Source organism: Apodemus sylvaticus, chromosome 19, assembly GCF_947179515.1.
Source record: "Apodemus sylvaticus chromosome 19, mApoSyl1.1, whole genome shotgun sequence".
Taxonomy (NCBI): Eukaryota; Metazoa; Chordata; class Mammalia; order Rodentia; family Muridae; genus Apodemus; species Apodemus sylvaticus.
This window is the reverse complement of record NC_067490.1, coordinates 43,803,484-43,829,377: the sequence shown is the minus strand read 5'-3', so window position 1 is coordinate 43,829,377 and position 25,894 is coordinate 43,803,484. Positions and strand designations below refer to the sequence as shown.

At 46.3% G+C, this 25,894-nt stretch overlaps 1 protein-coding gene across 1 annotated transcript in view; it reads right to left on the bottom strand.

Moving 5' to 3' along the window:
- Mettl24 (methyltransferase like 24) overlaps positions 1-25,894 on the bottom strand; it is a 109,729-nt gene that overhangs the window by 62,128 nt on the left and 21,707 nt on the right. The window contains 2 exon segments of the mRNA XM_052164303.1: positions 1,439-1,578; positions 8,154-8,294. Of these exon segments, the coding sequence (XP_052020263.1) occupies positions 1,439-1,578; positions 8,154-8,294 (281 nt within the window).

Genomic DNA, 25,894 nt, shown 5'->3' with positions numbered 1-25,894 from the left:
GCTTGAGAAGGGGACCCTGGATCTGTGTCTAATAGAGCTTGAGCCAGACAGACGCTGCGGAGCCTGTTGTTTAGAACCGAGATTTTCCTGGAAGCCATCAGCTACGCCTCAAGGCCCTAGGGAGAATGGGGAGCTACGACCGCAGACGCCATTTTATGTCACATTTTATGTCCTTGTGAAGGACAAACATGAGACATCATGTAGGGTCTCCTTTAGAAATGCCTTTTAAAATTCTGAAGTGGTTTACCCTAAGAACCTACTTGGCTTCTATAAATAGTCTACGGAGCAGAGTACTCCAAACAAAAATGCTTTGTTTTGAAATAGGTAACATTCTGTCCTGGTAGGTTTTGTTTTATTATTTTGGGTGTGGGTTTTGTTTTGTCTTGTCAACTTGATACACAGAGTTAACTGAGAAGGAACCACAATTGAGGAAAATGCTTTCATAAGATCTGGCTGTAGGCAGCCCTGCAGGGCATTTTCTTAATGGAGGAGAGCCCAGTGCATTGTGGGTGAGTCCATGACCACTCGGGTTCTATAAGAAAGCTGGTTGAGCAGCTGGGCGGTGATGGCGCACACCTTCGATCCCAGCACTTGGGAGGCAGAGGCAGGCGGATTTCTGAGTTCGAGGCCAGCCTGGTCTACAGAGTGAGTTCCAGGACAGCCAGGGCTACACAGAGAAACCCTGTCTCAAAAAAACTGAAAGGAAAGAAAGAAAGAAAGAAAGCAAGAAAGCAAGAAAGCCGGTTGAGCAAGCCACAACAGCATGGTAAGCTTCCTTACCATGGGTACCACGGGACCCTTCCTTGGTCTCTGCTTCAGTTCTCGCCTTAAGCTTCTTGCCTGACTCCCCTGGGTGAACTGTGTGGTGCGGAGCTGTAAGCTTCAACAACCCCTTTCACCCCGCATGTTACTTTTGGTCATGGTGTTCTAGCCCAGAGCTAGAAAGCTAAGACACATTCATGAGTTCAGGAATTCACAGAAGTGCTGGTGGACTCGTCGAAATAGTCTCATTGCTTCATATACATGTATTGATTGTTAAAAACCAAACACCAAAATAACTCGCAGCTGCCTTCTCTGTCTTGGGTCGTCCATCACAGTGCTCTTTTCCTCGCTATAGCCATTGGCACCTTTCCTATCTTGAACAAAGATGCTCTGATTCACTCTGGAAGCCTTTGGTTTCTCCAAGGGCGTCCTCCTCATGCTGAGAACTGAAGCTGACACCTTATTACCAGCAGAATGGGAGAAAAAGTGGCGCTCCGGCCAAGGTGACCTCAGTTGGTGGTCTGCGGGCACCTGCACGGGAGACCAGCCTGACTCGAGGCATGAGACAAATCACAGCGACCGCACTCTCTGCGCCCGCCACCCCCTGCTCTCACAGAAAAGGCCTCGGCCTCCACTCGCATGTTTGTGTTCTTCTCAGCTATATATAAAGTCTTACCCTAAAGAGTAGAGGCGGCACCGCTTGCTGCGGATTTGATGAGCTAAGCCAAACCTGTCATCAAGACACACGAACCAGGGCTTCTGTGCAGGGCTGGAGTCAGTAGCCAAGCTGTCTGTACCCATGTGATCACATGCAATCTGTAAGGATTGGAAATCAATATGAATAATTTAAAGCGCTGGATGATAAACGGCAGGTAGAGACATAACTGCTTTTCCCGCTCCTGAAAACAGTAATAAGAGAGTTATGTCCTCTGCTGCTAACTACTCTTCTCCCCAGGGAACCACAAGACCTCTGTAAAAACGTTCAGAGGAATTTCAATTATGTGCCGGATAAGAAACAACCTCGTGAAGACTCAGTGCTGGTTTGAAGGGAAATTAAGGGCTGCAGCGGCCAGATTGCAAACTGGGAACCAGGATGGAGTGGAAGAGGAGTCAGGAGGCTCTGCAGAAAAGGATGCTGGTCTGACTAGTCTGGGGGATGAATGGATGAGAAAGGGGGTCTGCTCTGAGAACTGGGCAGTGTGCTTACCACACGAGTATGACACAACCCTGACCCAGACATTCACAAGGTTGCGGGTGCCTTACCAAAGGCAGGTAAGGAGGGACCACTGAGATCAGAAAAGTAGCCAGTGTGCATAGCTGACCCTGGGACAAGTGGTAATCTCTAATGAGCTGCCTCCTGGGAGAGCAGGGCTGGAGCCCTAAAAAAGCGCTGCCCAGTTAACCCGCGTGTTTCTCCTAACACACGCATCAAAACTAAATAAGAAAGCCAGAGGGAGCGTGGACTTCGTGGACTTTGGCTAAGAAACTTCTAATTCCAAGTGCAGGATAGACAAATGCACTTGACAAGGGAAGGCGGCTTGGGTTTGAGGCTGGCGCTGTGCATGGCCGAGGCTCATCAAATAGAAAAATGCAGCTCTGAGTCCCAGACATCTGCCCTAGTGAGTGACCAAAAGTCCTCCTCCTCATTATCCCTCAATACTCTCTGAGCCCCACAGAGCCATCACTCAGGAGACTAAGGGTCACTCCAGATACAAAGGAGTTCTGTGGCTCACTGCTTTTGTTCATTGGAAAACAACAGCAGGAAATAATAATAATAATAATAATAATATTGTTGTTGTTGTTGTTAAAAAGATGTTCTAGGGCTGGCAAGATAGCTCAGCATGTAAAGTGGTTGCTGAGAAATCTTCAATACTGTCCTGGGCCACTTATAGCTGCAATGTTGTCATGTCACCTGTTGGTAATTCAAGCACTCAGGATTAGAGGCAGGTGGACCCTGAGGCCTCCACAGTCAGCTTAGTCTAGCTGAATAGTGAGCCGAAAGACTCTGTCGATGAATAAATTAAATATAAAATCAAAAGACGGAAAGCAATGGAAGAGTCCAGCACTGGGAAGATGGAGGCAGGAGCGTGAAGACTTCAAGGCTCCCTCAGCTACGGAAAGGGTTTGAGGCCTGCCTAAGTCGCATGAGAAAAAAGTAACAAAAGCAAACGAAAACGCTCAAGTTTCTCTCCTTTCGGCTCAGTGTCTTTCCACCTCTCTGTCTCCAGCCTCTGTTCAAAGAGGAAATTAGTCATTGGAAAATGGAACTGAGTCCTCTCTCAAGCAACAACCACAGAGCTCAGGTGTTGACAGAGTCCAGCGTTCTGGCTTTTACAATTCATCCTCCACCATTTGGTTGGAGAGAAGTGGAAATTCTGCCTCTGTCTGCCTACCTCTGTCTGTCTTCCTCACCCACCCCAGGGCACCGAGGTTGCCAATCTAATTAGTCAGGGCGGATCCACCGATGGGAAAAATGCTGCATCTCAAACCTGAGTGTCCGACACACTGTTCTACGCCGTGTACGCTCCAGGAGGCTGCCTAGAGGACTTCTGTGTCCTGGGCTGCCCAAGTCTGAGCCTTTTGCTCCAGGGACGAGTAGTATAATAATCTCTCGCACAGACACCCTGCAGGGGGCAGGGAGGCCTTCTTAAGGCAGGCAGCCGGTCGAGTTTACCGGAGGGTTTGGACTTTTTCAAAAGTCCCATTAGAATGTTAAGGAAAGAGACTCGACCTGGGCCAGAGCTTCGAGCTGAAGACAGCATCCTCTTTGAACCCTAACGAAGAACAGAGAAGTGGGCACCAATGGTTAACCAGAGGCCTCTCAAAGCAAGGAACTCTGGGTTCAAGTCGGGCTTCTGGGTCCCATAACTCCTTCTGAGACACAGCACGATCTAGGGCAATGGTTCTCAACTTGTGGGTCACGACCCCTTTGGGGGTTGAATGACCTTTTCTTGGGGATTACATATCAGATGTCCTGAGTATCAGATGTTTACATTAGCATTCATAGCACTAGCCACATTACAGTTATGAAGGAGCAATGAATTAATTTTAGGGTTGGGGGTCACCACAGCATGAGGAAGGCTGACAGCCACTGACTGGCCTAGAGTCCTCTCTATTAGGATTGTACTTTATCTAATTACATTTTTTTTTCTTATCCTAAGATTTTATCTTGCACAGATACTTTATCACAGAGACACTCTTTTCCACTCCCCTTCCTGTCTTATCTAAAAGATACAGCACAGGAATTATCCAATTTTAACCATTCATTAACCATCCTATTGACCGACATCCGCTTTTGGAAAATAACTAGAAGTCCTCCATAAAATTTTACTCCTAAAAAATAATTAAATATTGATTTTTTTTCAAATTTTCTGGTTAAGATTTATAGCCACGGTTTCAATAAACTCTCTTGCAAACAAAATAAGCGAGGATAGCAACTTCAAGCTACGCTCCAACTGAGGTAATTATACTCTCTGCCTGCCTAATTCCCCTTGTAATTTTAGCCATATAAAGTAAATTAGGTCTAGACAGAGGCAAATAGACTCCAGGAAAAAAATGATTTGTGAAATGCTTTTTATTTATTTAACTTAAAGAGGTCTAACGCATTCCCATTTCATTTTGCATCCCAAAAATTTGGATAGCAAGTCTACCATCTCATGAATAGAATGTGGCAAAATGGTTCATAAAATTTGGGGAATTTTGACAAGAATCCCTTAAAAATTCACTGTATATTTATATGGTTACATTATTTTGAAAAGCTCAAAGGCAGAAATGAATTCTCTCTCTCTCTCTCTCTCTCTCTCTCTCTCTCTCTGTGTGTGTGTGTGTGTGTGTGTGAGAGAGAGAGAGAGAGAGAGAGAGAACACACCGAAATACAATACATACTATTGATATAAGGTTGCAAAGTTCTAAGCCGTGTCTCTAGGTCTCTACAGCCTGACTTCACAGGTTTTTTGTTTTTAACAAGTAGATGGGTAGGTAATTGGATAAATAACAGATTAGAAATGAGTAGTAATAGTCGGAAAAGTAGAATTTAAAACTCCTTTATTTAAAACAGCCACTGTTGCTTAGATGAACTCTGTACTAAAAGCTGTGTTTCCTGGAGGCATATGGTGTGGGGGTTGCCCTGAGAAGCTGGTTCTGGAGCCTTCTTCCATCAGAACAGAGCAAGTGCGCATGAGTTAACTGTTTCCTGCTAGCAGTTCATCGAATTATTCATGCAGAACTCTGTAGTGTAATCAGGGCCTCTCATATTAGGAAAAAACACAATATTGTTAATTTAGCTGAGTCTGAAGCTCTGCATTCGGTGCATACGGTCAAATGTCAGATCCTCTGGTGTTTCATAAAAAAAAAAAAAATCTATCAGGGCCATAATCACGCCACCAAGGTTGTCAGTATGCACAGGGATACCACCTCCATGGCTGTCTAATGTCCACCTGCATGCTTGCCCTGTGATGCCCCTCTTACTTACCATTCAAGAAGGGCATTTTATTAAGATTTGAGGTCCCAGAGACTAACAGAGTGCCAGGCCCTGGGTAGGTGATTGACAAATGCCTTTGCCCTGACCCGTGAAAATCTCAGCCAGGAGCCTCTCACATGCTGGGTGTCACTGGGCCAACTTGAACGCAGGTTTGAGGGATTTTTTTTTAAAGCAGTATAGGAGGGTGGGGGTGGAATTCACTTAGTGACTCAGTGCTGCTGACGGGAAATTTTAGGTAACAGTGACTTTAATATTCTGCAAGTTTTGCAGGCCTCCATTGTTAACGTGATTTCTAAATGAGGCATAAGTCACAAAGGCATCATCAAAGCTCCTCGTGGCATAGAGAAGAGGCAGAAGCAACAGTTAGAGAAAGAATATAAGAAAGAATCTGTGCCATCCATGATGGGTCCCGCCTGGAAGACATCACCTGGATAAAATGTCTCCTGATTACAAAACCATTGTGAGCTCTGCGATCTGTCACATCTTCTGAACAACAAAAAAAGCCTTCTGCTGAGTCTGAAAGGAACTCAGGCCATATCATTTCAAAATATTCCAACCTGGTACAATCATTACTTCAACCCGCACCCTCCCGAGGGACTGTAACTTCAGAGGGAGCAATCGGCTTGATTTTTCCTATGTGTAACAAGCGATACAGACTCTTCTGGACAGGGTGCAGAATAGCCTTGAATCCACTTGGTTATTGGGATTGCAATAAGACAGAATAAACTTTAAAGTCACCTCATCTCTTCATCGTCCACTGGCTCTTAGGTTCACTGCCCCCAGCCCACCGCAGCCCTGCAGCTGAGGTCCCCACCACAAAACTCCTGGCAACATCCCTAGAGTTGACTGTCCGGATCTAGTGGTCCAGTGTGTTTTTGTTCCTTTCCAGGTGCCTTTCTTTCTCTATGTGCAAAGCATGAAAGCATTGTCCTTTTGGCCGTTTCTTAGAACACCACTGTCTTATGAGGATACCCATGAAGTTTAGCATAAACTTTGTCACTTGTTCTTGTATCATGGCTTTGTTCTCCACCAGTTCTTGTATCAGTCAGGAATGAAGATCCTGCTACGGAGCCCACAGCGCTTTGTGGTGGGACAGCTCTTGATTATAGATCTTCTCAAGCTGTCTGATGATTCTATATCTACTTATCTCTGGGCTCCTTGAGGCCAAGACTGCAAGCCCAGTGCCTTTGGGATTCTCTGGACCACATAGATGCTCAGGAATACCTGGGTAATCACCGCCCTCACCTACGGTCTCAGCTATGGAGAAGATCTTAGAGGCATGTGGTCCAACCTCAAGCATTTTGGGATCCCAACAGGGATAGCCACAGAGGCAAAATGGTTCCAGGTTCCTGCATTAACCCACATCACATTATAACATGCTTGCTTTTCCTAGATGTTTCGTTCCCTTTCAGACCATGGCTCATGAGAAAGACCCAAGAGAAGTCCAAAATGTCCATTGAATGCCCCAAGTACATCTTGCAAGTAAAGACTCCTCATAAAAGTTATACAATATTAACTTAAAATACATGTAAGATGGAATTTAGAGAAGTGCACTCGATAAATTAATGTTGGAGGATGGGGTGCATCACTTTCACATTCACTTTATAGATTTAATGCCTCTAATTTTCTCCGGGCTTTTAAAGAGTGTTTTTAGATTGTAATCAAGAGATCTAGCATCCTATCCTTCATCTAAAACCATAATTGTAAAATTAAAATTTCAGTATTTTAATTAAGCCTGGGTAAATCCACCAAATTAATTTAAGGCAGCCAAAATAAGATAAATTTCTGTAAAGCATGAGGACTGATTTATCATTCTATCAGCCACAATTAATTCCACAAGCTTTTATTTCCATGTCTGGGGACAAGTATTAAAATGCCTATGACTGTCTGAGTGTGTCATGTAAGAAATAAGATTTTTTTTTAACCTAAACTAACGTCCTACAGCTCTGGCAATGAGCCAGGCACAATGGCATATACCTGCAACCTCAGTACTCAGGACGAGTTCAAGGCTAGTTTGGGTTAAATAGCCAGAACCTGCCTCAGAGAAGGCCACATTCTTTCTCATCCTTATGGAGGTTGGTGCTTTACTACCAGTGAGGCTCAGTGCAGTGGACTTACGGAAATTAGCATCCCGCGCCCGCTCACACAGGCCACTCCTGCCCAGGGAGCCTCTTAGGGTAAGGTTGTACTCGGTTCCCAGGCTCGGAAAGTTCTTCCCTCCTCCTCCTCTCAGTCCAGGGCTAAGCATTCCTTGGGCCTTTAGCTCCCCTTACATCTGCCTTCTCTCTAGGATCAGGCAACGTGACTGCGAACCTTCTGATTAAAGGGGTCAAGAGTCCGAGAGTCACTTTAATGAATGTTCTTTTGCCTTCTCAGGACCAGACTCTGCCTCACCCCTGGAGCTGGACAGGAGCCGCCACTGTGTGTAAATCCATCAGCAAAGGCTGTGCTCAGTGATGATGGAGAACGCTCCAGGGGACGTAAGAGGGTGGTGGGGTCATTAACTTCTGTGGCTCTTCTCAGAGCCTCTGTCTTCCTTGCCTATCACGGCCTGGCTGCCGAGAGCCTGTGACTGCGAAGCACACAGCTGAATGCTTCCAAATAGGAAAGAAGATGGTTTGGTTTTGTGACATACTTGACTGCCTACTCACAGGGACAAATCTGTCTCTTCAAATGGCTTTCCAAAGCAATTTTCTAAAGTGACTCTTTAAAAATACTTGGGGGATGAATCATTAGAACATTCCAGGTTGGCGAGAGTCCGGGAAGGAAGAGGATGACAGGCCTGCAGAAGCCATCTTCTCTGCCTCCATGGGTGTGGAGAAAACTGAGCAGCAGCCGGGGGACCCTACCCTGCTCCTCACAACTCCCGGGACCTAGATGGCAAAGTCTTCTTGCAGTGCTTGGTCAGTACCTTTGACATAATTCCCAAACTTATGTGAGCTTGAAACACAACCTGAGTGGTGCTGATGTAGCTCAGGAACCTTGAGGCTTCTTCATCCAGGGACCGAGAAGGGCCTGCCCACGGCTGGAGTTCGATACGCCACCGAGGACCCTGTGAAGGACAGAGAGCACACTTGGTGTGTAAAGATTGAGGATCTGGGCAGAGCGGAAGAAATATGAGGTTAGGCCAAGGCTGTCAGCATGTGTGCCCAGCACTGTTGTCATTTAAAGCTGTGTAAGCCACAGGGCAACGTCCAGTGGCCAAGCTAAGAAGCCAGTGACAGTGACAGTGGCCCCTGGGAACTGTCTAAGCAAGGACAAACTCCACCTGACTCCACCTGAGAGGACTTGAACGCAACTGGATACATGATACCCCCTCATGTTCAGAGGGGAATGGTCCCTATCTGTTACTGCTTTCTAAGGTTAGAGTTTCAAGAATCTGCCCCCTAAAGGACAGTTTCAGGGTTCACAGCACCAAAAAGCTGAGGTGCATGGTGGAAGAGACACTCGGGCCTTTGATCATCTTTCTTAGTGCTGAGAGAGATGGATCATGAGACTTGTTGCTGAGCTCGTGTGTGAGACAAGGATGCTGAGGGGTGAAGGGTGGCTCTCCAACTCGGAGAGACCGCTTACAGCTGTCAGCAGACGATCTGAGGTTTCTACCAGAATTATACAGTTGGTGATGAGACCTGACCCTCATTTACAGCAAAAAAGACATAGGGAAAGCAGTGGTCTGGAAGAAACATAAATGGAAATGACTGCAGGCAAAAGGAAGCCCTGGTCAGGAAGTCTTTGCTAGAGCACGTAGCTCCTCTCCTAGAGAGTCACCATTTAGAAACCTCCAAGAACCCCGGTGATTTCATGTCTAGATGAGAAACCAGGCTACAGAGCGACAGAGCTGTGGAGGACAAAAGACCTTCCGAGGCATGTCACGGTGAATGACGAACTTCAGAGAGACTTCAGTGGTCATAGACTAGAAGCTCCTGTACGGCAGTCGCGTTAGTCCCTGAGCTTAATTTCTGTGGAGGAAAGGCCTGGGGACCAGATGGAAAGACCGTTCACATACATGCATAGTTCTCCTGGCAGATTTGGTGGCATGAAGCTGTCACCACCACTCCCAACCAACAGAAACATTTACACGAGGTGGTCATGAGATACTTTAATGGTGGCCCAGGGGACTCTGGATGAAACTGAACCGAGGAGCGGCAAGGCAAGCAGGTCAGTCAGCCTGAAGCGGCTTTCTGGGTTCAGAAGTCTCCTCCTGTGTGGGAATCTGAACTGTGTGCAAATGTTGTGAATGTGGTGGGATGCTGGCCAGGGCTGGGCAGTACTAAATGCCCACAGCCCAGAGGCTCAGCATCACCCTAACAGCCCCACCCTGTCGTGCAGCTTAAGACAGTGAAGTACCTCAAGACTGAAAGACCTTCCCTGATCTCCCATAGGCTGCCTCTTTCTCAGGGACCCAGTCAAGGGACGGTAGCTACAAAGGCTCAGTGGCAGGGTCTTGCTTAACTTATTACTACTCATTTGCATTCGACTTGGTTCTGAAATTCTTCATGATTTTTGAACAAGGGTCCTCATAAATTATGTACCCAGGGCACGGTGGTATACATGGGTAATCTCAACACTGCCCCCACGCTGAGTGAGGAAGATAACAAGTTCCAAGCTATCCCAGGCTACTGTGATGGTCAATTTCAGTTGTCAGCTTGATGAGATCGAGAACCATGGTTACGGGGTGTCCATGCACACCTGTGGGGGATTATCTTAACTAGACTGATGGAGGAGGGAGACCCGCCCACTGTGGGCAGCACCATTCCCAAGGCTAGGATCGAAGCGGACACACAAAGAACAGAGTGAGTGGGGCCCAAGCACTCATTGCTGCCTGCTTCTTGACTATGACTGCCACAGGGCCCACTGCTTCCATCTGTCACTGTGATTTTTCTGCCGTTTAAGGATCCGTAACCTCAGATTGTGAGCCAAAGATCCCTTAAGTTGCATCAGGCAGGGTATCTTATCAGAGCAACAGGAAAAGAAATTAAGACAACCACATAGCAAGACTTGGGGTGGGGGTGGGGTGGGGTGGGGGGATGGGGGGTGGAGGGGGGAATGTAGCTACTCTGCTCTGCAAGCTGCCTTTGCTGGGACAGCCATGTCTTACAGCTGTTGTCTTGTGAAGGGAGAGCAGAAAGCACCAAGGAATACTATCTAATCTACCTTCCATCCCTCTATTGATTTTTTTCTTCTCTTATTAGATGCTGATAACCATTCAGTCAGTCAATATTTATCTAGCACCAGCATGGACCAGGCAAGAATAACTACATATCTGAATATGATCTAAACTCTCCCAGAAGAAAGCATGGCTAGGAGCAGACATCAGATTTGTACATAATGACTTTGAAAAGGAAATAGGAACACATTTAAGAGAGTTATTCCTTTCTGAGACCTGTTTCTGAAGTTACAAGTTAAACACATTTAAAACAAACACTCCCTCTCCATGTCCAGACACATTCTCTCCTGCGTCAAATAGACAGAGCACTGTCACGGATCTCTTCTAGGCCATTTGCTAGCAAGAACACACGAGAGTCCAACTGCCGTGTCTGTATTAGTCAACGTTATCATCTTGTGGCTTGGGCAAGATGCACTCAGGGACTCAGCAGGATCCTGGGAATTGTCACATTGACTGAGGAGAATTTCACAGAGACTGTTTGCAAAGTTGTGGGCAGGAGTTAAGGGTATAGAAGAGGAATTATGGGATAACAGTGACATGTGACACCAGATGACCCTCTGGGAAAATGGTATGGAGAGGGACTTTAAGAAAGGAACACAGCCAAATTTATTACAGATATCGCCTTATCTGTCACATCCACTGGTCTCTGGCCTTCTGTGAGGAAACTGATGGCCCCTGCCGTCACCCTCTTCCCCCCACCATAGCCACCCCCAGGGTCCCAGCTGGTAGAGTAGTGGAAGTGAAATGGAAGCAAGGTTTGACCAAAGTCATTCGTTCATTCATTCATTCATTCATTCATTCATTCATTCATTCTGTGGGCATTTGTGCCTCATGTCTACAAGATATATTTCTTTCTACTTAATGCAAGGCACAGTTGTTTCACACAACAAATTCAAGAAATTATTTAGGGGCTCTGATGGAATTCTGTATGGTATACAATAAGGGCACAAGGAAATAGGGTCCTTGGGGATTACTCTACAAAAGATGCACAAAAAATTTGGACACAGATCACAGGGAAGAGTTTCTATGGCTAAAAACCTCCAAACACAGCCAGGTGCTTTTGGAAACATTACAGACACACGTCCAACCCAGCAGCAGCACTAAACCAGGGCTGGTACACAAGAGTGACTTCTCACATGGGTAGCTGTGAATCCCTCTTGTTAAATGTAGGATTATCTTTCTGCAACCCAATCTGCCTCATTTCCAGCTGAGAGCTGACCACGAAGAAGCGAAGAAGCGAAAACACAGCTGTGCTGGTGGATAATGTACACGAGGGAAACTGACGGAGGTCTAATAGAAGCAGCACACCGACAGCAGTAAATGCTCTCAGATGTGCTCTCGCATACTGCTTTGGTTTAGCTGTTTAAAAAACATTTCACATAAAGCACTGTTCTCATTGGAATCAATCTGACAGCGGGTCGTGATTATTTCCCCATGGAAACCACTTGCTTTTATCTTCTCTTTCAATTACCATTTGTCTTAATTCTCCACTGCACACGTCAACATAATGCCTTTCCCAAATTCCCACAAACGGAATTCTATGAGCACCTTCAAATACCCAGGCAAGTTTAATAGAAAAGAGTAAAACCCATAATTTTCTTTAAAAAAAAATGATGATGGTTTTGCTCCACACAATTTCCTAAATGCCAGGGTGCACTGTGTGCCAATTATCCATGTGCTTCAAATATCAAGTGACCAACAAGGACACCTCCATGACTCCTAGATGGCGGGGCTGTGGGTCCCCAGACCCATCTGTCCATCAGTGGACTCCCGAGGCAGGTAAACAGCACCTTAGCAGCAGGTGGCTGTACACAGAATCACTTTGTATTGGTTTGTCTGTTGCCCACAGGCCTCTGTAGAAACTCCAAGCTCAACATTACAATGGATTGTTACACAGAGCCCACCCCAGGGAGGGAAGTCCGGGTAGGCCTTTAAAGTCCCTGGTCTTGCTTTGTATGACAGACACCAGGCATACACTAGAAGCAGTGGCCGGGTGGGAGTTTCCTATCCTGTGAGCTTCCCCCGAGGGCAAGTTCCTGGATGCCTCAGGGAGAGGAGCAGCAGTCTTGTAAGACTCCATCTAGCAGTACTCTGAGGCTTAGATCTTTAAAGGAAGGTAGAATGCTTTTTTTTTTTAAGCATAGAATTCCAAACATTAAGATCAAGGGCTGCATAAAGCTCTCCACAAAGCTAGCTCACATTGTCCCTGCTATTTTGCAGACATTTGAGGTTCTGCTTTTCAAACGGAAAAGGCTTAGCCCATGCAACAAACAAGGGGTCTGACTTCATGAGTCTGCACCAAGCACAGTTATGAGGCTCGGGGATATTTTAAATCAAGTATTATCTCAGCTTTAAATTTTGTTTCTTTCCTTCCTTCCTCCCTCCCTTCCTTCCTTCCTTCTTTCCTTTCCTTTCCTTCCTTCCTTCCTTCCTTCCTTCCTTCCTTCCTTCCTTCCTTCCTTCCTTCCTTCCTTCCTTCCTTCCTTCTTTTTAAAGGAACTGTATCTCTCAAAGCCAGGAAGCTGGATTCCTAAACAATAATGAAAATAAAGAAATAAAAGCAATCCTTTAAAATACTCTTTGCCCAACAGCCTACAATCATTAACTCAAGACAAAGGCCTTGAGCTAAACTAGTAGTAATAACTTTTTTTTTTCTTAAGCAGGCCCACCCTTGACCTAGAAAAAAAAAACCGTAGGCACTGGCTTGCAAAAGTATTGTCTGGAAATTTAGAATAACAGTTTTCTGCTTCACAAGCAGTCGCCTCACTCTAACACACAATCTTAGGCAGCCCGTGAGGAAAGTGTCAAACTAAAAACAGCGTCCTGTCCTTGTGACCTTCGAGCTAGGGCTCCATGGCCTTGCCTTAACCTTGCCAGGCTGCTCTTAAACTGACTCTGTAGTTCACACTGACCTTAAACCTGCCTCAGCTTCCTAAGTCTTAGGATTTATATGCACATAGGGCCTAGCAGCACAGGCGAGTTCTATACAAGCCTTTTAAAAACTGGGACAGGTAGAGGAAAGAAAATTTTAAGATAAAGCAAACAAAAAGAGATTATTGTTTTTCTATTGGCCATACCTATTCCAACGACACAGTTCCTTTGGGAGGTCCTGTAATGGGTGATTTAAATGATCAGTTCTTTGGCCATGATAGACTACTGGGGCTTGTTTTTAATTAATGTATTCCCAAAGGCACATTGCCCAGCCCCTGAAGGGTTTAGAGTCAGCTGGTTTCCACCAGGAGAAAAAGCTAACAATAGGGTCTCTGCATCGTGGCTGCCAGAGGACGGGGACACATTGTACATCCTTGATTCAAACTAAACAGGATGTGGAACTGAGCGTGTGTTGATGTGTTGATTGGAGAAGCCAAGGCTTTCTGGGGGAAACAAACCAAAACAAGTAAAATAGATTTATTTAGCAATTTTGCAGTAATTGAGAGCATCTGTTGTTGGGCAGGGACCAATGAAGAAAACTGTTTATTCCTCTTCAGAGAGAAAAGACGGTGGCGGGGGTTGTTGGGGGAGGGGAGGCACACCCACACTGGTATCTTGATGGACGGCAAATCCAGCCTTGCCTGAGGGTTTGTGGGCATCAGGACTCTACATCCTATGCTGTTCTTAGATAACAGAATTCCAAAAGCCTTCTATTACCGTCTTGGTTCTCACACTCAGCCCTGACTTAGTAAGAGCAAGGGTCAGTCACGTGTTTTGTAGTGATACCTTAAACATAGAAATTTTGTTGGAATGCGAGTTGAGTCAGGCATGGGTCAGATAGATAGCTGAGTGTATCTCCATCCCCCATGTCCACAGCGATGAAGGATGGGATGCAGAAAAGAGTTCTTCAGAAACTCAGGCAAGCAAATGCTTGCAGGCAGATATGGGGAAGGCTAGAATTCAAAACACAATGGAGTCAATAGTTTGTTCCTTTGTTCTTTGCTATTGCCCTGTCCCCATTTCCCCCAGCCGTTTCTGGTCTCCGTTCTTGTATCCAAACTCCACGGCATTCCACTGAACCGATAAAAATGAAAATTGAGGCCACGAGGCCTCTAGTCTTCTGAGGAAAGGGCAGCTGGTGGTTTGCTCTGAGGCCGTAGCTCCTGGAAGGTGCTGTGTCTCCGCCCTCACCCCTCGCTAGCCTTGCCCTGAACTCCAGCCAGAGGAAATGTGAACCAAAGCGTGAGGTTTCTTAAAACCTGAACCTCTGTCCAGAGCGTTCCAAGTACCATCAGGAAGTAGATGCTACTGGGGCCACCAAGAAGAAATATCAGCTGAGGAAATGCCGTGGTAGTTTAGAAGGCCCAGCCCACTCCAAACCTACACACACTGGCCCTGGCACCTAGTCCAAGACAGACTGACCCTTGCCCAGATTCCAGACTGGCTATGGAGGCACATGCCTATGAGTAGACCTAGAACAGACAGACAGACAGACAGACACACACACACACACACACACACACACACACAACTGACATAAAGCTCACAAGCCATGTGGTTTCTCATCCCAGCACCAATTACCAGAGAGAGAAACGATTTTAGAGGAGATTCGCCTTGACTCTCGGGTCTCTGGCTTTCGGCCTGTGGTCAGTTGACTGTGTCTCCGGTCAGGTGAGGCAGAGTGTGATGGTGGAGAAAGCACAATGCTCACCATAGAGGGCTGAAAGGACTTTCGGCACCAAGATGAAAGGGCTTAAAACGGGGGTGGGGGGGTGGGGGGGAGTATAGGGGGTTAGGTGAGTGTGGCTAGGTGGCGTGGGGGAAGGTGTCCAGGCGGGCCCTTGCCTGAGCACCTCTGCCCCTGAGGGACCACACACACACAGACATGGTATAGAATAGAGTTTATTCAGAGTAGGGGATGGGAGTTAGTGGTAGAGAGAGGTAGAGAGAGGGGGAGAGAGAGAGAGAGAGAGAGAAAGAGAGAGAGAGAAAGAGAGAGAGAGAGAGAGAATAGAGAGAGTGGAGGCCAGCCATGACCATGTGGAGGGGGGAAGAGCCCCAGGGGCAGAGAGGTGAGAGAGTGTGGGAGAGCAGAGAGCAAAGAGGGAGAGGAGGAGCAAGTCGCCCCTCTTATAGTGGGCCAGATCTCTGGGGCGGGGCATACCTGGCTATTGCCAGGTAGGTGTGGGGTGGAGCTTAGACAAAACCCCAACAAGGGCAGCAAGCAGAGCAGCAGGAAGGGGTGAGGCCAAGATGCCTGTCAAAGACCTGCCCCCGGTAACCTACTTCCTCCAATCCAAAACTAACGTCCACCAGCTTAGGACCTTCAACATGAGCTTGGGGACACACTCTGTATTTACACCATAAAACCATGAAAAGCTGACTGGAACCTCAGGCCTGAGCCCAATGAGGAAGTTTCCTTATTATAATGAATCGAGAATACAGCGAATATAATATAAAAGAATATAAAGTATAAAATTTAGAATACAGAATATATAATATGTATAATGAACATAGAATATAGAATGTAGAATATAATAGAATATAGAATGTAGGATATAAAATATAATATAAAATATAATATAATTTAATATAATGTAGCTCACTATTACTCATACTTATAACCCAGAGGCGCCTAGATTATATTCAGAATGTCTAGGATGCAATCCCAAACTACTGAGTACGTGTAGAATGGGAACACTCCCAGCTAAGATGAGGAAGGACAGTCCTTGGACTCCAATTACAGCACAAAGCATGAGGAAATGCTAGATCGAAGACTAAAGAGCAACTATTAGAAAAACACTTTGCACAAAGCAAAAGCATGTGCTTCTGAAACCAGTGAGTAGGAAAAGGAGACTCAGCCCGGGTGTGGGAGCTAAGGAGAGCCAGAGGGACATTTCTGAACAGGAAAAAAAATGTAACTAACATAAACTCTCAGTGGATGGAGGCAGTAGCAGAGTGAGTCAGGAGGCAGCAAACAAAGCACAGAACCCAAGTTCTGGTCCCAGCACCGTCACAGGCAGCTCACAACTGTCTGCAACTCCAGCTCCAGGGGATTCCACCTCTCGGGGACACTGACACTCAAAATACAATCACACAGACACACACAGACACACACAGACACACACACACACACACAAACACACGCGCGCGCGCACACACACACACTCACACACACACACTCATACATACACACACACTCACACTCACACACACACTCACACACACACAGACACACACACACACGCACACACACACTCACACACACACTCACTCACACACACACACACTCACACATATACACACTCACACAATTACATGTAAATATAAAGATTTGAGGACATTTATGATAATACTAAGAGGTCTAACATTCATAGCCTTGATATCCCAGAGGAGGAAAAAGAACACAAGAGTAGAAAAATAGCACTCAAAGAATTCATACTTGAAAGGCTCCCAGTTTTGACAAAATACATAAATCTAAAGCAGCAAAGTGCTCAGCAAACTCCCAGGAGAAACATTCACAGAACTCCACACAAGGGGCCTGGGGGTACAGCTCAGTGGCAGAGTTTGCCTAGAGTGTGTGAGACTTTAGGGGGTCAACATCCCTACCCCACCCCACCCCCACGCAAGCGCACTACTGTAAGATCACAGATGAAAGGATTTTTACTTCCATGTACATCCTAACCAACCTACAAAAACTGGAGACAATAGCAAGAGGACTGACTCTGTTAATGCAGCAGCCATCAGGGTGAGTGTGACCAGACAGAAGCAATCCAGGCCCCAGGGTACCATTTCCCTGGGGTGCTCTCGGGAAGGGCCAAGACCACCTCCCCTCCACCAAGTCTGCTTGATGGCGGGCAACATCAGGTGTGCTGGAATCCACAGCCAGAGTCATTTCAAATCCTCACGTCATCAATCTTCCACCCCTGCATCATTACACGGAGTGTGGGCTGGGAGGCAAGGGAAGAGGGAACTAGAAATCAAATCCTCTCTGACAGGAAAAAATGCACTATAACTCAAGCAGGCCCTGATAACTTTTAGGAAGGATGGAGGAATGGAGAAGGAGAAATAAACACTCTAGATTTATTCTCAAAGTTATTCTGCTAAGTTGGCAAGAGAAGACAAGCAGATAGAGTAGGGTTTTCTTCTTCGATGGACATCTTTAAGTTCCCAGCATTTTCTGTGCATGTTGAAATGGCTCCAATCTGGGTGAGACTGAACATTCCAAGGCAAGGGCAACAGAATAAAACCTCATGTTTTTCTGGGTTTTATTACAGGCATAAAAAAGAGAAGCCAAATACCTAGTATAGATCCAGAGAGAGCCAGAGGTTTCCATTAGTTTGCATAATGTAAGATGCTATACATTCTCTGCATATACAATGGGGATTCAAATGTCAAATTAGGGACTTCACTAGAGTGGCTTGCATACCAACTAGGAAAGGAAAGGGAGTTTTGTTCCTTTTAGAGATAAGTTTATAGAAAAATGCTTGCCTAGGAAAGCAAATAAAATTTTAGCAAAGTGTTAGCCATATTCCTTCCCTCAGATTGTTTTTGCCCCGTGTCCAACTCTTTCACACGTACACACACACACACAGCCCTCTACATGTATACACAACCTTTTCATGACATGTCAGGTCCTGCAATTCTGGGAGCTTAACACCATCTACATCCTCATCAATCTGCTGTGTCCATGTCTCAGTCAAAAAAACCCATCAGCACCCCCAAACACCCTCCTTTCCTGAAAACATTATCCTGCTAGGATGGAGGTCTGCATATCAGAAAGCAACTTCCAAAGAACAGGCAAAAGGGGTCAGGGCAGGAAAGCCACTGTAGGGGGGGAACATGGAGAAGAAAACAGGCTCACACCTTTAATCCCAGCACTTGGGAGGCAGAGGCAGGCAGATTTCTGAGTTGGAGGCCAGCCTGGTCTACAGAGTGAGTTCCAGGACAGCCAGGGCTACACAGAGAAACCCTGTCTTGAAAAACCAAAAAAAAAAAAAAAAAGAGGAAAGAAAGAGAGAGAGAGAGAAGAGGAGAGGAGAGAGAAGAGAAGAGGAGAGGAGAGAAAAGGAAAGGAAAGGAAAGGAAAGGAAAGGAAAGGAAAGGAAAGGAAAGGAAAGGAAAGGAAAGGAAAGGAAAGGAAAGGAAAGGAAAGGAAAGGAAAGGAAAGGAAAGGAAAGGAAAGGAAAGGAAACTGGAAGGGTTATAAGCAGAGGAGGAACTGGGGCTTCCTCCCAACACCTGCCCACCCCCTGCAGGTTCACAAGGACCCACAGTGGTCCACAGGGGCTTCCCAGGATCTCTTTGCTGGCTCCCAACTATTTAAATCCTTACACTTCATCCCGACCAGGAAAAGTATCGCAGTTTTGAACTCAAAACAAGACGCAAGCTTTACCCATGGCCTTTGCCAGGTGTGTGGATCATGGCCGAAGGAGTGCTTCCAATGCAATGTGTGCAGAATACTGGGAAACACAGAGTGGCAGTGTCACCCCACAGCCACTGACACAGCTGGCGCGTAGGACAGCAGCCACGTGTGCATATACTGAGAGGATGAGACGCCTTCACAGGAAGTCACTGGAGACACTGGGTGATGCTTGAGCGATCTTCCACAAAGATGGCGCCCGTGAGGTGGACAGCTCAAACAGGTATGAGGGAGAGAACCAAATGGTCACAGGCTCGCAGCCAAGCCCCAAACCATTTACCATAAGTTAGGAAGATCACTAGTTTCCTGACGACGGGGTCACATCCCACTGTAAATGGCATCATACATATAAGTGTGCGTGTGTACATGTGTGCATATCTCGGTGTTAAATGTGCATTCTTTGACGTGAACTTTTTTTTTTTTCATTTTATAACGTTCATATTTTATAGCATTCACACCACCCCCCTCTGGCCCTTAGGTACTAATACTGTCCTGGAAGCTTCAGGAAATCCTACCTGACAACTAGAGATAAGACTCTGCTTCCAGCACATTCTTTGCATGATTCTATATTTATAGGACATTTTTCTTCCCAGATGTACTATAAATCACAGTGGCTGACATGTTAGCAAAAGCCCGGCGAAGGTTTTCTGTAGGAAACTGCCAACCGTGTGAAACAGGCAGGCAGAGCTGGCCGGACGCCTCGGGATCCAAAAGCACTTAAGCCTCAGACTGAAATGGAAGGAGAATTTGTGTCTTTTCTTGCTAAGTGCCTTTCTCAGAACATGAGGAATTGCTGAAAGGAGCAGGCCTTTCTGGGGGTCAGCTATATCCGCTTGCTGCAGTGGATTCTCTGCTGGGAGAGAGTGAACTCTCCAACGTTGGAAGCGAAGGTGCTTCGCTGTGGCTTTTACCCAGACACTTTTCCCCACCGCAGAGTAGAGGGAACAGACTGTGCAAATAAATAGCGCAGATCTAAGCTGAGGAGATTCTGCAGGCATTCCTAATAGTATGTCAGCTGCTGGGAGCTCGTGTCTTCTATATATGACAGGGAAGCTGCACACACAAACTCTCAACAATTTGGTTGCTTGAACAAGACTAACAGAATGAAAACACTAGTGGGCATGCCAACACGGAAGGGAGACATTCCACCTGGTCCCAGAGCTGGATGCTTGGTGACAGATCTAGACCCAGTCTCCCCAGGAGCTCTTACACAGGCCGTCCAAGTGCAAGTACTCAGTCTTAGACACATGCACACGTGAGCAAAGTTAAACGGAATCAGTGGGCTATATGGGCATGTGTGCGTGCACACACACAATATACAAGTAGCAATAATAATCCAAGAAGAGTACATGAGTCTGGGAGGAGAGGGCACTGGGGGAATTGGAAGGGAAGGGGAGGGTGGTCATGCACGAGGGTCTCAAAAAATTATCAAAGAAAACAGCAACCTTCTTTTACAAGGAAGAGCTTAACCTTTTTTTTTTTTCTTCCTGGTTTTTTGAGACAGGGTTTCTCTGTATAGCCCTGGCTGTCCTGGAACTCACTCTGTAGACCAGGCTGGCCTCGAATTCAGAAATCCACCTGCCTCTGCCTCCCAAGTGCTGGGATTAAAGGTGTGCACCTCCACTGCTCTGCTTAAGAACCTATTAAAAGCTGCAATAAAAGAGAACATAGAAGGCCCAGTCTGGTTCTGGCTTTAAATCTTACTTGTGCTGTGCTTGAAGAGAATGATTGCTTGGAAAGAAGTCTTACACATAACCTAGAGAGAGCACACTGTCATGCCCTCCACAGGATTATCAAAGAAAATGAGCCAGAAAGGAGCGAAGTGACAAACCCAAGTCCCACGGAGGAGGTGGCAGGCAGCGGTGAAATGGGGGTGGCTGAACCCCACACTTGCTCCCTCCGCTGTCCTGCCTCCACGCCAGCTCTTCTTTAACTCCCCACTCGTGGTTGTCTTGATCCGGTAGACAGCCCAGCCTGTAGACACTTCAGAAAGGCCTCTCGAGAGCAACCACAGTGGCTGTCCTGCACTGACACGGTCCTTGACGCAGGGGGAACAAAACTGTAAAAGTGTTTATCGATAAGATATGGGGTATGCTAAGAAACTTGCCGGTGTGTCTGACAATGTTATGGATAATTAATGCTCAGTAGTTAAGAGGGAGGGTTGAATTGATCCAGGCCCCGCTGATGGAAGGTGATATCGGGGTCCCCTGAGCCTCGGATAACAGCAGCAATCGAGACTTTGCTTCACCACCTTCGCCAACCCACACTGGATGTGTAGTCAGAGTGAGGAATGAAAATTAGTTATTTTAACCCTCTCAAATGTAAATTCCACATGAATGTTTGTTACTGCAGCATCGCCTAGCCTGTCCTGACTGACAGGCACTGAGCAGGTAAAAGACATTTACTGCTGGCATGGCCGCATGGTCACAGGATCTGCCCAGTACCACACCTTCAGAGACTGCATAGAGGGCACAGGCTGTTTTAAGATTCTTGGCTAGAGAAAGAAAAGGAATACAGCCAAGGACAACTGACAGTAAAGACACAGAGGAGTTAGGGGGCACACAAATGAAGCTATAAGGAAATTTCTGTGGCAAACTAGTCCTGCTATCTGATCTCTAAGTGTCTGGCCTATACCATACTGGGCCAGGCCTTCCCCTCCTGTCTAGGATTCTCCCCCTTATTCACGAGTAGGTTCAAATCTGGCTTATCCTTCCCAGGCTGGTGTTAGCCACACGCTGCTCTCAGAAGCCCTCATTTCCCAGGCCTCTGCTGTGTGCAAAGTAAGCTACGAAGGGCAGATGCATTGCAGTTCTTCTGGCCTCTCACTTGGTGCTATTTGGTGCTGTTTGGTGTGATCTGATGCAGGGGAGTCAGCTTAATTCCAAGCCTTATGAAGACAACACATGTCTTGCTTCCCTTTCAATCCCCCACAGAACTGGTTCCAAGGGACATTTTTACACTGGTTTAAATGTCAGAGAGAAAAGAACATGATACAGCTCCTGGAGTTGAGAGCAGCTTTTTTATTAATTTGGGGGCAGGGTAGGAGAATTCACTAACTGGGCTTTGTAGGAATACCTTAAAGTAGCTAAATATAACTGCTTTTTTACGCAGTCAGAAATAAGGTGTGAATTCCGAGAGTCCTTCACTCAGTTCTGTTCACATAAAAATAAAAAATCGGGGGCTAGAGAGATGGCTCGGCAGTTAGAGCGAGCACAGCGTGCCCTTCCAGGGGACTCTAGTCCGATTCCCAGCGCCCATGTGGTGGCTCACAATCACGGGTAACCCCAATTCCAGGGGCTGCAGCAGCCTCTTCTAGCCTCCTCAGGCACCAGGGATGAATGCAGTGCCTAGACAGACATGCAGGCAAAGCATCTACACATAAAAAAACAAATAAATAAAAATTATAATTTAAAGAAAACTCAAGGATGACAACTAGAATTAGCCAAAATCTCGAGGAGAAACTGCAGAAAGCATTTTTGATGATTTAAAACGTGTCATGAAAGATGTGGGCCGAGGAGATGGCTCAGCAGGTGAAGTGCTTGCAGCCATGCAGCAAGAGTGAAGACTGAAGTTCAAATCCCCGGAACACCAGGAAGTGGCAAGTGGGTGTGGCAACTGCTCTGCGCGGAGGATCCCAGGAGCAAGCTCACCAACTACACACACTCTCGCCATATTCCTAAGTTCTGGACTCAAGTCAGAGTCGCTGCCTCAGTAAAACAAGGTGGAGAGTAATCGGGAAAGTCTGTTGGTGTCAACCTTGGGTCTGCACATTTGTGGACACACGCATGCACACACACGTGTGTGTGTGTGTGTGTGTGTGTGTGCGTGTGTGTACACACACACATGCATACACATGCACACACGCATGTACACACTCATACGCACATGCATGCACATGCACACACACACACACAGGAACACACATGGACCCACACACATGCAAACATGATCCCACATGAATATTTTAAGCAGGATTTGTGAGGCCAGGGCTGCAGCACAGGGGCACAGTGACTTTCTGGGATGCTCAGGATTGCCAAAACCACATTTGTTTCATAATTTTTTAAAAAAGATTAAATATTTATACACTAGTCATTGTATGATATAGTAGAAACACTTTGGGAGGGTGACTGAGTCACAGTCACACTGTGTAGTTGAAGGCTGGCCTCCAATCCTTCTGCCTTGGCCTCCAGAGTGCTGGGATTACAGGCACACACCACCACTCTAGCATCTCCACAAAATCAGTGAACTGACATCCGAAGTGTCTTTGCTGTGAACTTCTGCTGCTAGCAGCTTCCTTGGTTTTCACTAGCAGTCACTGCATTTGTTCCCAGACCAGTCCATACCAGTTTGACAGGTTTTTGAAATGGCAGCTTAACTGGTCATTAGGCAAGTCTATGAAATGTGTGTGCATAGAAAAGAACAGATTCTCGTCTGTATAAAGATGAAGTCAGGGCAGGCAGGGAACTTCTTATGGCTTGGGAGATGTCCCCCACAGGCTCATGTGTTTCACACTTAGCTTTCAGATTAAGGTGCCGTTTGGGGAAGTTTGGGGAACCTTTGGGAGGTGGGCGCGTGTGTGTGCGCGCGCACGTGCATGTGTACGTGCGCAGCATCTCCGGAAGACTCCCACTGCCATGGACCTCTGACATGCCCTCCCTCCCCACAATGATAGACAGCAACCTAAGTCCTTTCTCAAGTTGCTTCTGGCAGGAACTACTACGTCACAGTGACTATTTTTAAAGTGCCGTATTAGGTATGGGCGAGCGGACTGCGAAAGAATATTTTAATTCCTACCATCTCAAAGCACTCTGCACTTAAACGGCTTCACAGGTGTAGAGCTCTTGCTCCATTTGAAGAAACCCACTGCAAAGCGTGGGGAGACAAGGTTTCAATGGGTTTTTGCAAGACAGGCTGCAAAGTAATATTGGCAGGTTAATATACAGGCGCATTTGCAGCTAAAGGAGACCTCGCATATGTGTGCTCTGCGATGTGCTGCTCTATCTTTTCTATAACTGACCTAATTACTGCAGTGTGTGTGTGTGTGTGGGGGGGTGTAGACACAGGGCTTGACTCAGCTTGATAAACGGCTGGATAGTTGGAGACACTGCACAATCACCTAGTCAGAGATGGCGCGATGCGATGCTATTGACCGGCACAGAAAGATACCGGCCCAGGGTAAGCGCGCAGCTGGAGAAAGAGAAACAGAAATCAAAATGTGCACAAGATGGAAGAGCTGACCTATGCTTTCCTTCATATTTATTTTCACGAGAAGCTGGATTTTCAACCTTCCAAAATGTGCTTAGCATTGTCTAGTTTTATAGCACAGAACAAGCACTGTTTACAAATGAAATAACACAAAAATTAATCGCCAGGAGAGGCCAGTGGCCTCTGTTCGAACAAAAAAATACAGCTCTTCTTCATGGCGTAGCTTAGGGAGGTGGAGGTAAACAGACCTGGCCATCTGTAGGATGCCTGTCACAGGGCCAGGGAGTGGTTAGCTGGGCCTAGCCTGGGAATGGTTCCCAGTCTGCAGGCTATCCTCCAGAAAAGCACGCTCCACCCCTGTGGAGTGTCACTCAGTTCAGCCCCGCCCACAGTGAAGGGACTCCTGAAGAGGAATTCCTGTGGTGTGGGGGAGGGGCATCTCACTGAAAGGAACCAGCCAGCCCTCTCAATCTTTTCTGTCCTGTCCCATCTTAACCTAACACTCTGCTGCTTGAGGCGACACCCTCCACAGAAATCCCTGACTAGGTGAAATGTCTGTGTTCTGGAAATCCCCATGAGTCATTGTGAGCCATTTCCATAGTAAGAGTTTGCCACTTCAGGAGGGCCATGACTGCCTTCACCCCCTAGTGGCTTCACCTAGCCAGAGATTTCAGTGAAGGGTCACCCCTAGAGGGGGAGAGTGTTAGGCTAAGACATGGACAGTCAGGGCTGAATGTGTGTGAGTCTCTCTGCACAGGAATGCGTGTAAGTGTGTGAGCGTGGTTGTGCATGTGAGTTGTGTGTAAGAGCATATGTGTGTATGAATGTGTGTTTGAGTATGTGAGCGTGTGGCTGTGCATGTGTTGGGGGTGTGCGTATGTGAGTGAGAATGTGTATTCATGTGTGTGAATGTGAATGTATGAGTGAACATGTGTATGCACGTGTGTGCATGTGAATGTATGAGTAGATGTATGTTTATGCATGTGTGTGCATGTGAATGTATGAGTGGATGTGTGTGTGTATGCATGTGTGTGCATGTGGATGTATGAGTGGATGTGTGTGTGTATGCATGTGTGTGCATGTGGATGTATGAGTGGATGTGTGTGTGTATGCATGTGTGTGCATGTGAATATATGAGTGGATGTGTGTGTGTATGCATGTGTGTGCATGTGAATGTATGAATTAATGTGTGTATGCATGTGTGTGCATGTGAATGTATATGAGAGAACATGTGTATGGTGTGAATGTATGAATAAACATGTATATACATGTAAATGTATATGAGAGAACATGTGTATGCATGTGAATGTATAAGTGAACATGTGGGTGCATGTGAATATAAAAGTGAACATGTGTGTGCATGTGTGCTTGCATGTGAATGTTTGAGTGAGTGTATGTGTGTGCACATGTATGTGAGCTGTGTGAAAGCTGTGTGTGTATAAATATATATGTGAATATGTATAAATTTGAGGGTAATTCAGCGATGCTTCCCACAGCTTCCGTCAAACTGTCTTTGTCACAAGTTTGTAACTGTAAATGAATAAATGAATAAATGAACAAATAAATAAATAAATGTGGAGAAGCACAGCTGTGGACTCAGCCCAAGTCTTCACTGCCTGTTCACCGGCAGCACCCGAGGGATCTGAGGAGGACCAAGCTCTAGTGCTCCCTGTTAGTCCTCCACTCTGTGGTTTCCTTCCCCCTCCCCGGCCTCTCTTTTTACTTTTTGTTGAAGACTGCAATCTGTTCCTATTTCTTCACTTCTATTTTTAAGTTGAAAATTTTGGGTTTCAAAATAGCTATAACCTAAAAATTGCTTGAATAAAAGTCATAGAAAATTGAATTTCCAAAGTCCCTTACCCAACTCCTTCCTTGTCTGTATGGTTTTGTCATTAAAGCACTAAAAACAAACCTTAGATGCACTTTC